General features: G+C 46.1%; 1 protein-coding gene across 5 annotated transcripts in view; it reads right to left on the bottom strand.

Moving 5' to 3' along the window:
- Nucleotides 1-13,236, bottom strand: part of puf (ubiquitinyl hydrolase 1 puf) — a 115,543-nt gene that overhangs the window by 72,402 nt on the left and 29,905 nt on the right. For all 5 annotated transcript variants that reach the window (XM_070521856.1, XM_070521857.1, XM_070521858.1 and 2 more), the window contains 4 exons: nt 8,028-8,155; nt 3,729-3,818; nt 3,433-3,531; nt 57-139 (listed from right to left, as the gene is read on the bottom strand). In XM_070521856.1, coding sequence (XP_070377957.1) covers nt 57-139; nt 3,433-3,531; nt 3,729-3,818; nt 8,028-8,155 — 400 coding nt within the window. The remainder of the gene's footprint in view (nt 1-56; nt 140-3,432; nt 3,532-3,728; nt 3,819-8,027; nt 8,156-13,236) is intronic.

The following is a 13,236-nucleotide window of genomic DNA, read 5'->3' as shown; positions in this document are numbered from 1 at the left end:
GTTGCGCAGAGAGTTACTCAACCGACGCTCGAGCTAACTTGGCGATTTATACTCACCAAAGTCATCGGGAGACCCGGCTGCGGAGAAGATGCAGGACAAAAAATGTAGCCGCACCTGTATCTGTTCCCTGTGAGTGTAGCTGCAAAAAACAAGAAGTGATCTGTTTGAAAATAAATGCACTGTAAGTTCAGACAATGTAAACCATTACTAAAAAAAAAAAAAAAGGCAGAAACCAACTGCCATTTGACAAAATTGTGATTGACAAAAACAGACCTGCTAAGTTGTGCTGCTGTAGACACTTATTGGTTAGCTCGTTAGCTCTACTCGTTAATGCTATGAGATGTGTGGGTGCTGTGACATTGCATTGCTCAATGATCAGGCCGAGTTCGGCCTAAGTTAAAACCACATTACAACATTTACGAGAACACTTATCATGCGCTGGTATCAGGATGTCGGGAGTAGAACCGAAGAAAGCTTTAAAATACAGCTGAACATCATTATAAAGAAGTCACATCTGACATAAAAATAGTTGCATTACATCTGATATTCATACTTGATGCTTGATTATGTGATTCATTCAATGTAAGAGTACACACTGATATCAGCAAAAAACAATTTAAAAAAAATTCTTAATTGAGTGTACGTGAAAGATACACAAGTAGGGTGCCTCTGATGAGAAAGCAAAGGGTCTCCTGCCGATTTCGATTACCTGCTGGTGGCCTCGCTTTCCTATAATGTTAAGCGAAACATTCTAAATTACAAGCGTACTTTGCACCGTTGTTAATGTGCAACAGTTTATACGATATGAACACATGGGATCGGCACGTTTTGCCTGCCAGCTGCGGCCCAACCAAGCTGACCCGCTGGTCAAAACACATGCTTGTTCAACATGTGTCATTTCTAATTGCTCTTGCCGAGCATTTGACATTCTTGCTACCAAAATATACATACTTTGAGCTACAGAGCAAACAAATATCCGCTTAGCTGTAACCGATATTGCCTCGTATACTGCGTTTTCGGTTTCATTATAGAGTCGCCGACAGATAATTCTGTCTCAAAGGGAACCGGAAGAAAGCCCAAATATTCGAGAGTCCGAAGTACCAGATTCGCCAGATAATTAGTTACATTATTCTACAAGTAGCCCAAAAAGGTGTGCTGTACTCTCAGATCATCAGTTTTGGGGATGTAGGGCATGCTTGCATCTGCTGCGAGGTGTGGTTCGATATTCATTTGATCTAATTTCCACAGGGTCAGTGGTGCACCAGCAAAACCGAAATTTCACATTTCATTCCCAACGAAACTTCATGGTTGACTTCATGTTTGAGCACATCCGTAAATGCACAACCTGTTTTTCACAGGACCACCATACGAAAAAGCTTGTTAGACTTGATACTAGGGCATCAAACCAAGGAGAACCAAAACTGGCAAAAGTATATCGCTGCCGCTCGGCTCAAGCGCCACTCTACTGCGCCGAAACCTACGGTGTCTACGTTATGTCTCATCACCTGCATTGCAGTTGCAGTTGGCGAAGATTCAAGTGCCTGGTCATTCAAAATTTCAATAAATTAAAGCATTTCAACAATACCGGTTAGCCCCCTACGTTTAAGTGCATTATGAAGCTGCTGTTAATACAGGCATGGATTTTGCTTCCGTCAAGACTCGGCTTCCCCGGACAGAGCAGGTTGACCAATAACGGCTGATAAAAGGATATACAAGTCATAAAGATTCGAAACATGTGAAGAGCTGACATTCAAACTGCTCTGTACATTGAGGAGCGCCAAACAAGATGTTGCCACCAAAACTGGCTGCTACATCTAGTCAAACAAGGTGATTGTGTACAATTATTGCACTTTTTTTTTTCCTGAAATATATGCGCAAAGTTGGGGGGTGTGTTCATTATGCGGGGTAGAATTTTTATTTTTCTCATCAGACGCTGAATTCCACTGTGGGTCTCATAACTTCACGGTAGCAAGTTTGAGGTGCGATCATTATGCGAGAAAAATAAGTTCTCTTTGATTGGAAAAGTGGTGAGTGCATTCATTACACGAATGCCTTCATTATGCCAGTAAACATTGTAACTTATACTAGTCTTCTTTGGACCATACATAATTAAACTTCAGTTAACTACACCATCTTAGGCTCCCAGCTGTCTGAACCAGTACAGGTCGACTATAGATTAGAATAATTCCACAGGCAATGTACCACAACGAACGAGTGTTCCACCACTCATTAACTTAGGCCACACTAAATTTCCTCGGCAGTCTTGCAAGCCACATTTGGTGTTACAGCTCAGACCACTTATAACGTAACCACGCATAGTGCAGGACCAGACGTGATGTGCGCTTTTTCCGACTTCCGTTTATCTTTCCGTAGGACTCAATGTACATGCACGCCACTTTTAGTGAACCCGTGCGAGACGAAATATGGGTTTACTGAGTTACTGAGTGGTTACCAAGTTAAGTTACCGAGTTGTGAAATACGGGTTATAATATGGTTGCTGGACAATCCCGCAGCCAGCATGTGCCTTATTACACCGCATCAAATGCCCGTCAACTCGGAGGCGTTTGACCCTGTGCCAGCCGTCAATCATCACACTTGCTCTCAAGCAATAAGCTCAAAATTGGAGGGTGGCGCTGCAAAAAAAAAAAAAGTGCGCACCTGCTGTTCACAAAACCATGCCCCTTGCTGCTGAGAGGCTGGCTATCCCGCATAGTTTAGACGTTCAATGACTAAGTGTGCTTTACAGGCAAAGTTTTGTCGGCAGCACGAAGTTGGCACAAAATTTAGCACAACATCGCCCCAATATTTTTAGATAGAAACAAATTCCAAGAACCGTGTTTGCTTCCGCACAGCCAGCAATGTATTCGAATATTCGTATTCAACCGAATGTTCTAACATTTTCGAATATCTACAAATATTAAAAATATAATATTTGATATATTCGATAATATTCGAACTTTCTGAATGTTCGCACATCCCTACTTTTCAGTTTTGAGTGTGAGAAATAAACAACGCAGTCGCCAATTGACTTTTTCTAACACGGATCTACAAAAATGTCTGAATTATCGGGCAGGCTGGAAAAACGAATTTCAATGGTAAGATTAGTTTGCTGTCTTTTACAACTCCAGCGCCCCAGAAAAATCAGTTGCGGCTGCATGGTCTACATGTTTTGCGAATGCACATCCTCTGAAAAAAAATGCTGTTTTTTTTTTATAGTGCACAACCGCTTAGAGTGCAGAAATTCCCGACTCTAGCAACTTGTGCTATAAGCAGTCCATGCTGTCTTAGTACACTGAGTCGCTACTATTACTATCGCTTAGTGAGTAAATAAAAAGAAAATGTCTGGAGGCATTTCTTTTGTGGCCACAATGTACACACGCAATCATGCAAAGGTCTTTCTACACCAAAGAAAGCAAATGAAATGATCCGTACAGCTTGTGCGTGGGGGCAGAGGATTTCTTGCGGCTGTTTGTGTATCGTACGAGGTCTTCGAGAAATAGTCGCATCATTCCGTGCTCCCGTTCCGCCCACCTGCAAATGAAGATGAGCGGAATCATCCATACAGTTAGTAACTGTTAACCCTAGACACAGTGGCCGTAACGCATAAAAAATAGCAATTGAATTTAAACTACACTTTTCTACATACCAGCCTTCATATTAAGCAGGCAATTCATAACGAGTTTAAAATCACATGACTAACGAAAGTGCGAATGAATGAAGATGCCTACATGGTGACATAGTGTGTGTCTGCGCCTTCCCTGGGCTGCTGGAAAGATGCTAGCAGCTTGGGTAGCAGGCGCAGTGAAACGACCACAGACCTGAAAATAAAGGGCGTGCAAATTATTCACACTGAAGGCTACAACGTTTCCTACAAAAATTGCTAGATAACTACGTAACTAGATAACTATACCACAAGAAGCCAACAAATGTTGACACCAAGGACAACATAGGGGAAATTACTTGCGCTTACTAAATTAATTAAAGAAATGATAAATTAATGGAAATGAAAGTGGATGAAAAAAACAACTTGCCGCAGGTGGGGAACGATCCCACGTCTTTACATGTGCAATGCTCTGCCGATTGAGAGCTCAACTGGTAGAGCATCGCCCACGAAAGGCCACACTTGAGGGGCTTTGGTCAGTACCAGCAATGGCACAGAAGGTGGAGCCTTTCGCAGAGGCGAGCGCCGCAGCGACAGTGCCAAGCATCAGATCAACCTACTGCTCCTTACATTCTGCGATTTGCAGTTTGGTCTCAAAGAAACAGCATGCAGCTCTCTTTGCCGTACAAGCTGCTGCTGCAGAAGCTGTCCTAGGCTTCAAGACTGGGAACCTGCGTGCGTTTACTGCAGTTCTACAGCAGCTAGACACGAATATTTGCGGCAGCGCATCTCAGAGGGCAGAGGAGAAAGATCTTTGTCAAAGTGCTAGCTCTAGCAAGAAGTGAGAAGCCTCTTTGAGTGCGAGGAAGCTGGCCAAGAAAGAGTCATAAGAATGGGATGCATCCAGATTATGCTCTGGGTGCATTTCCTTCAGATTTTACCAATAAAGATGTTTGCAGAACGTTTTTCCTTGATTTCTGAAAACAACAATTTTGACACGCTTCCAATTTTGAAGGTAAAACAGCTTCTGTCCTATTTCAGCTATCGGCATATCTTTTCTTTCTTTTTCCTCCCTTTTTTTTTTTAGAAAGATAAATGTATGAAGTAAGCAATATGACCTTTTAAAGCGGTGCTCTTCTTAAAAATTGTTTGAAATGGGTCACATGTTTGACATATGAAGAACTTTTTTCTAGCTACTTTGATGCGCTTTAACTATTATTCAAATTGGCACAGAGCATTGATTAATACTTTATGACATTCGCAGAACATTCTAGATATCCTTTATATTCATACCACTGTGTTGGGGATTTTCTGTTTAGAGGCTAATTTTCCTCCAAACAAAGGACTTGGCTTATAGAATGCTTTTAGAGTATATCGGAAACTACTTATGACAAGATTAATTACATTTTTAGAATATCCACATTAAAATACACAAAGTGTGAAAATTTAGTTAAGATATGCACACAAATAAAAAAAAAAGCTGCCTTTCAAGTGTAACCTCCCCCCATTAAGGGGGGAAGTGGGTCTTAAAAATTTTTTTCTTATTTTTGGGTGAATCTTTAATAAACTCCACTGTCTGGGGTAATTTTTTGTGCTGATTTCAGATCTGTAATTAGATTTTTGATAGCTGTAGCAGTTCAAAAAATATTGAGGTCTGAAGTCAAATTAATTTCAAACTCGTTACGGGGCTTTTTGATGATTCCGTCTTGCCAAACCAAAAACTAAATGCATGACACCATTGCTAAAGACCTACTGTAGGGGGTGATGCTATTTTTATTCGTTTGGAAGCATTTTGCGGACAAGAAAACAATCTTGCATTTATTATGAAATTTTTTTTCTAATTAGCAGCGAGTACTATACCTGAATGTAATTTTCATGACGGTGCAAGAGTAATAAAAATAGCATCACCCCGCAGATCATTTCAATTCGAATAAAATGATACCACCCTTGTCATTTTCGGCCAAAGACAACCCAGAAAAAACACCCGTAAGGCGGAGTACAGTGTGCAAAAACATCGAACTGAAATAAACGCATTTGAAGTTTCAAACAAATGTAGCTTTTGCTGAAGTGTATCTACAGCAATACAAATGGCACCATATTGAAGCTCTATGTTTTTTTAAGAATGGCCATACTAAATGTGTGACTGCACACTCTGAAAATAATAGCATACTGGCCACTGACCTAGCACAAGAAACTTTATTAGGCACCATGCTCTACAAAGAGCATGGTGCCTGGGTTTCAAACCGAAGTGTACAACTCTGTGGGCATGAATATAGTTCCAGTGTTGTACATGCAGGCTGTCTGATTGATAGCAGTCTCCATTACAATCAGTGAGGCATTTTTTCATTTGGTATAATTGACCATGTTACTGAATGAAGGCTCTGAGTGTAAGTAGCCTTCCAAGTCATCTTCACCTGACAGTGGAACTTAGGATCAGAGAGGCAGTGATAGATATGCAGCTGCTAGGTACTTTCCAGAATTTTACTTTTGTATGATGCCTCGATCACTTCTGCAGCCAGGTGTGTGCCAGCCCAAGGGGCCTAGTGAACAGAGCTCATGATGAGGTTCTCTTTATGAAGGGGTGGTATGATAGATATTGTTACGAGCTATCGTGACAATATGATAATAGAGTGAACGCGCAATGTGTTTGGTTGCGAATCCGAAGTGCCGATGTGCGAAATGCACAGCCGCGCGATGTGCGTAGCCGCGCAGTTCAAGGTGCCGACGCGCGAAATGCCTAGTCGCGGGCTCGAGGAGTCGACCCTCGATGCGCTTATTCGGGCAGCCCGAGGTGCCGACGCGCGAAATGCCTAGTCGCGGGCTCGAGGAGTCGACCCTCGACGCGCTTATTTGGGCAGCCCGAGCTGCCGACGCGCGAAATGCCTTGTCGCGGGCTCGAGGAGTCGACCCTCGATGCGCTTATTCGGGCAGCCCGAGCTGCCGACGCGCGAAATGCCTAGTCGCGGGCTCGAGGAGTCGACCCTCGATGCGCTTATTCGGGCAGCCCGAGGTGCCGACGCGCGAAATGCCTAGTCGCGGGCTCGAGGAGTCGACCCTCGATGCGCTTATTCGGGCAGCCCGAGCTGCCGACGCGCGAAATGCCTAGTCGCGGGCTCGAGGAGTCGACCCTCGATGCGCTTATTCGGGCAGCCCGAGGTGCCGACGCGCGAAATGCCTAGTCGCGGGCTCGAGGAGTCGACCCTCGACGCGCTTATTTGGGCAGCCCGAGCTGCCGACGCTCGAAATGCCTAGTCGCGGGCTCGAGGAGTCGACCCTCGATGCGCTTATTCGGGCAGCCCGAGGTGCCGACGCGCGAAATGCCTAGTCGCGGGCTCGAGGAGTCGACCCTCGATGCGCTTATTCGGGCAGCCCGAGGTGCCGACGCGCGAAATGCCTAGTCGCGGGCTCGAGGAGTCGACCCTCGATGCGCTTATTCGCGCAGTCGGAGGAGCCGATGCACAAAATGATTAGGTGACGGTCCGAGAAGTCCGCGCGCGATGTGCATGATCGCCGAGTCGTAGACTCCCTATGCGCGAAATGTTTAGCTGCGTTTCCGAGGATTGCGTGCGCGATACCAATTTGTCACGAATTCGAAACACCGAGTGCTGAAAGGCTTAGCCGCATGTCCGAGGATTCCACGCGTGAATGTTGGTTGCGATGTCCGCGTCGCCGATGCTCGGAATGCTTAGCCGCGAGTCTGAAACGTCCACAAGTGCAGGGATCGGCCACGCTACTGCGATGTCCGCGTCGCGCCCGTTTTGACACGTCGAGATTACGGCGAGTGGAGACGTCAAACTCGCGAGGTGCAAAGAGCCGAGCAGACGACGCGAGCGCCGGACCAATGGCGAACCGCGCTGGACCAATGGCGAACCGCGCTGGACCAATGGCGAACCGCGCTGGAGTCACGTGGCAGGCGCGGCCAATCGCAGACTCCGGCACGACCTTCAATCATTTGCTTTTTGTGCGCTTGTTTCTGTATGGAGGAGATCGCTGAAGCGGCAAATTTGAAGACGGAGAAATGCGCTTTCCAACGAGACCAAGATGGCGGCGCTCGGTCGCGCCGTTCCGGAGATATCGTAGCGTGGAAAACGCTGTTCTTTCTTGATTTCCGCAAGATTTTTCGCCACCTTGGCTGATAAAACGAATTATTTAGAGCACTTCTAAGTGGTTTACAGTGATGATATTTGGGTATCAGTTAGAAAAGGGGTTATAGAAACTGAAAATGTGATTTTCAAAAAATCGATTTTTTGGCCATTTTTCGCGATTTAAAACCCGCGTCACCCCTTATGAGGGTGTGCACTTGATCATTCAGATTCGTGTACGGACACCATCACATTCTTCTCCAGACTCATTGTTCTCACTGTGTCTCTGGCACGTTCTAGAATGTCCGACAATGGGTCGACATGTCCGACAAGGGGGTGCTCACCTGCTCTGTGCCAGGTTTCGGAGGCAGCCCTCGATGAACTGCGTCCTCACACTGCGGTCCACGTACCAGCACACCAGACTGCACAGCACCTTCTCGGCTTCAAGGGCCAGCTCTTCGCCCAGCTCCTCCTACAGGAGTGTTTTTGCAATGCCAATAATGTCAACACACAAAGAGAAAGTTCCCAGCGGGAAAAAAAAAATGACTGTGGCTTGGCTCGGCTAACCCTGGATATGCAAAGCAAAAGCTTAATTTAGCCTGGTTTTAGTCTTTCTTTCACTTGTTTAAGTGCCCAGGCGATACAAAACCAGCGATACAAAGCCAGTTATGTTTTTCACTGACAATATGATCACAATGATTGTTAATTTAATTTCGATTAGTGGAGCACTAGCAAGCCAGAAAAATGATCTGCACACCACACAAAGGTACAGTGCGTGCGAAATTTTAAGGGGAAAACTGAATCAGTGCTCATGTGGCTGATTGAATGGATTGATTCACAAAGTTTAATGCCTTACAGTGGTTCAAAAATGCTTTGCATAAAGCAAGCAATTGAGTGTGCGATGACAGCTGCAAGGCCACTATGACAGCCATGACATGATGACTGATATGCATATTGTATTCGGGTGAAAAAAACATTGCAACCTGTTTCATTAGGCACTGAGCCCATACTGAGGGCAGTTGAATGTCACATAGCCTCCAAGCTAGTGGGCCCGAAAGATCGAGGCAACGCGCATGCTACCGTTTTCATAAGCAACTTATTGCTATGTGGTGTAACACACACAAAAGGCAAGTGGTAAGGCTGACAATTATTTGCACGACTCATGCCTGCATCAGCAGCATGGAAACTTGCACACGTCCAAAGCTCTCCCCTTTTTAAGGGGGGACGTGGCCCCCGCTACAAACACTCTTGTTATTGGCTCTAAACAGATGAAATTTTCAAGAAATATTCAGTCTTGAGTTCCCTTAGGTTAAGCAATTCGTTGCTGTGCAATGTAATGTATGTAGTACATGCCAGTCATTTCAAAGCACTAATTGGCACAGGCACAAGAGAAATGCGCAAGCATTCATGGCCCGACAGGTAGAACATCTCGTTATTGCACTGGGGGGCCCCGCTTCGAAGCACACCACAGAACAAACATTTTTTTTTCATTTTTCTGAAGAGGCCCTAAGTGAGGCAACACAGGAACCTACCTACTTACCACAATAGTCTGGCATGAAGCAAAGAATGACTCTCATTAAAAATTACAACATGATGTGGGGACGATCCACTCTTTCGTCCCCTCTGATATTCTATCTTCCTGCACGGTTCTCGCATCTCTGTGTTTGGTTTCCCCAAGTGGCACACACATGATAAGAGAGTCGGTACACAGCTACAAAAGTTAGCATGCATGTTTCGTTGCGAGCACTACCTGACGACAAGAATACTCGAGTGCGAGAAAAGTTGCTTCCCTCTCTTGGGCTAAGGTGTTTCGGTGCACGGGGACCAGCTTACACACTCATTGGTGCTCTTTGCAAGACTGTCCTGCAAGAGGCTTCCTGTACAGCTTCAAAACGCAGCAACATCAGGGAAAAACAGGACCACTTAAGGGGGGAGGAGGGGATCAGAATTAACTTTTTTGTTTCTTGACAGAAAGGGCTGAAATTTGGCACACACACTGCACATTGCAATAAAGACACAAATCTGAAATTTCATTAGGATATCTTAATTAGTTTTTGTTTTATAAGAATTTATAAGTTCCTTGCTTGTGGAAAGCCTGGCACAGTAACGAAACATGATAGGGAGCTGGGAATACTTTGCATGTTTGCCCAGATGTCTAATCTACATCAAGACAGTGTTCGATTTTTTTTTTAGTGAGCTAATAATTTTTTGCTCAACATAACATGCACATGACTGTGCTTCACTGCATGGAGCCATGTAGTAATTGTGAAATAATTAAATAATGGAAAGATAAAGAAACATTTCAAGACTGTCTTTAAGTAAAGCACAGCTTGTGGATCACAGCAAAACAAACTGGGCCAAAATCGGTCCAGCCATCGTTGTGCTACGCTTTCCACGAGCGAGGTGATTGACAAAAAAAATGCAATTGAGAAAACTGGCTGCAAAGTTTTAAAAGCACTGCAAATTTATTAAAAAGCACCAGGGCTGTAATATTTTGAATCATTGCTGTCAGGCATCTTCTTACACCTTTGCCTCATTGTTTGGTGGGCTTTGGATGCCTTCTTCAGGCGTTATTTATCCTTTTCTAGCGCCGTCTGGACTAGTGCATGACCACCATTTCCATTGCCAGACCGAGCCTGGTATCGCAGTGTACACCCACAGAACGCTGTTGGCATCTTGGGCACAGAGTTTTAGCGATCAAAGAGTTCATCGCGGAAACAGGCATAATAATGAACTCACAGTCACAAGGGGCCGAAATTTGTTCTTGGCGTTGCTGCTTCCGCTCAGTCGCGGACACTGCGCGAAGGGAGTCGCGAACGCTGCATGCCTGCGCTTCTGCAGTCACCGCTGACACAAAAAGCAGCTCGAGGCGCGTCTGAATCGTGCGACGATTCGTCTGGTGAGCCTTGAGTCACCATACAGTATGTAGCTCGTCGACGGTTGGGGCTCACTCGCAGGCTGCGTGTCCCTGTCGCACGATGCATCGGAAACGCACACCGTCTCTGCCGGCGATGGAGACCTTCGACCCGCGTCGCCTCCAACAACGCGGGCTCGCTTGCCGACTCGCGCGGCCGTACGCACAGGTGCGAGAGCCTCCGTTGGCACGTCTTCCGGTGGCTTGGTTATCAATGTCGATCTCACAGTGCGATTGTCGGCTTCGCTGCTGGAATCGCAGGGTGCAAGATAACGCGGCACGTTATCCGCGTGTTCAGTCGGGTTCTCCGCTTTCCCCGCTGGCCGCCGTCTTTTTCTCGCCGTAGGAGGCTTGCGCTTCCGTTTTCCGAAGGCATGCTTCATTTAAAAGTTCTTTTCGAACGAGCGACGATCCATCGCTGACCTGGGAGCTTTCATAAATCCGAATACTGCGAGTGTCAAACGAAGAAAGACGCCGGCGTGGTTTTCAAAGCAGACAACTGCGGTCCGCCATGGTTGCCAGCTTCCCCGCTGCTGCAGCAGCAACCAATGGCGAGACGCCTTTCAGTACGGCAACCAATCGGAGGCCCGCTTTCATCGCAGGGCCCGTGTGACCGCCTCTAGCAGACCCGCGCTTCTTTTGTGTTTGTGTGTTTGTTACAAGATGGCGACGACCGAAGAATTCAGAAACGGAACGGCGAAACTTCGAGCTTTCGAACGATACCAAGATGGCGGCGTTCGGTGGCGGGAAAGACGAGTTAGGGCTCCGCGAACTGCGATGATTTTACGCGATTTTAAGCCGTTTTCTCGCGCTACGCACTGATAAATTAATTTTTTTCGGCCACTTTTAGCGCGTTTTCAGTCAAACCATTTTGATACAATGTAGATTAGGCATTGCAGATACCGAAACGCGTCGTTGCCAAAAATCGATCTTTTTGGGGATTTTCGCGATCTGATCCCCGCGTCCCCCCTTAAGGGGGGATGAGGGTCTTGAAAACTTTTTTTTTATTTCGTGACATATCTTCCTGAAAATTGGCATGCAGATATATCTTTGAATGCTGATCCCAAATATATATTCAGATTTTATATATCTCATCTATAAATGAAGATATTGCAAAATAATTCATCCCACATAGGTCTTTTCTTACGGGCCATTATGATAATTTCTTAATTAAAAAAACTAGTTTCAAAAAATGGCTGTCATTTCCAAGGGCCCACTGCACATCCTAAAGCTAAAGAAATTTTTAAAAAGTGATCATATAGGTCATGAATGAATAACAAAGTCGGAAGAAAAAAACAATGCGGGAGTAATTAGCTTACATCTGACCTAATTGCTAGTCTAATGGGTTTAATGAAAAATGGAAAGCTTTAGGATGTAGTTGAGGTTTTACTGAAAAAAATGATACCTAATTCAATAAAATCAGTTGATGCAAACATTATGAAAAGTTCTGTAAGGCAAAGGCATTTGATCGAAAAAGCAAAGCTGAGAAAATTGCATTCAAAGTTTTGCTTACTCTGCCACTTTTGTTTACCTATCACATGGAAAAATTTAATGCTTTAGCATGCAGCCCAGTCATTACTGAACACAATAACACCAAACTCAAAGAAATCTGTTCATGTAAAGATTGTGAAAACCTCTGTATTGCATTGGTACTTGGCAAAAAAAAAAAAAAAGCTCAGAAAGTCGTCTTTACTTGCTGCGCCGACGTTCATTAGCTCGAACTTGCGGGAAGTCGCGGACTTCTTCGCCAATGAAGTTTTAATGTTGTCTGCGTACTTTTCACGCCCCGCGCACTCCGCGCAAAACACCGCGTCGAAGCGTTGAGCACGCGAGCTCGGTTCAGCCGCGTTCGTCGGCACCGAAGCGGCGTTCGGAAACGCCGAAGTCGACGTTAGGCTTAGGTCAGCCGGCTCGGCCGCTTCCGACGACACGGAATCCGAAGCGACTTGCAGCGTTTCAAAAGTTAGCATTGTCGACGGGCTTAGTCCAGGCGCATCCACCGGCACTGCAGAGACTTGCGGTAACACCGAAGTTGACACCGATCGGGACTGTCCAGCCGCGTCCACCGGCGAAGCTGTTGTTGGCGAGCTCACTCCAGCCGCATCCACCAAGGCCACAGCCATATCTCTATGCCACAGCAGCTTGCGGCATCACCGAAGCTGTAGTTCTCGACGATGTAGCGCTCTTATTCCATGCGCGCCTCTTTTTGCTGACTGCTTTTCGCGTGCTTGCTTTCAAGCGCGCGTCTCGCGCCATCGTGACACGCGGAACAAAGACACCAGGCACGCAAAAGCAAGAAATTCGTGGTTAAAAGAGGCGACTCAATAGCCAAAATATCTACAAGAACGATAAAGAAAAAGGCAGAACGAAAAATACAAGAGGAATGCGAAAAATGACGTGCGCGCCGGCGAAAGCAGACGACGCGAAGGAGTCGAACAACGCGGCCGCGGGGCCGCGGCAGGCGAAGCATGCGTCACGGCCAATCAGGGGGCTGCGCCTCGGGGAGGCGCCCGCTTCACCCAATCAGCGGCTGTCTCGCGACGATTTCGCTCTTGAGAACGGGTGCTTGGGGTGCCGATCGCTCCGCTGCACGAGGGTCTACAGCGTGCCGAGGGGCGCCAGAATGGAGAGCGGGAAAC

Source organism: Dermacentor albipictus, chromosome 7 (assembly GCF_038994185.2).
Source record: "Dermacentor albipictus isolate Rhodes 1998 colony chromosome 7, USDA_Dalb.pri_finalv2, whole genome shotgun sequence".
Classification (NCBI taxonomy): domain Eukaryota; kingdom Metazoa; phylum Arthropoda; class Arachnida; order Ixodida; family Ixodidae; genus Dermacentor; species Dermacentor albipictus.
This window is presented reverse-complemented; position numbering and strand designations above follow the sequence as displayed.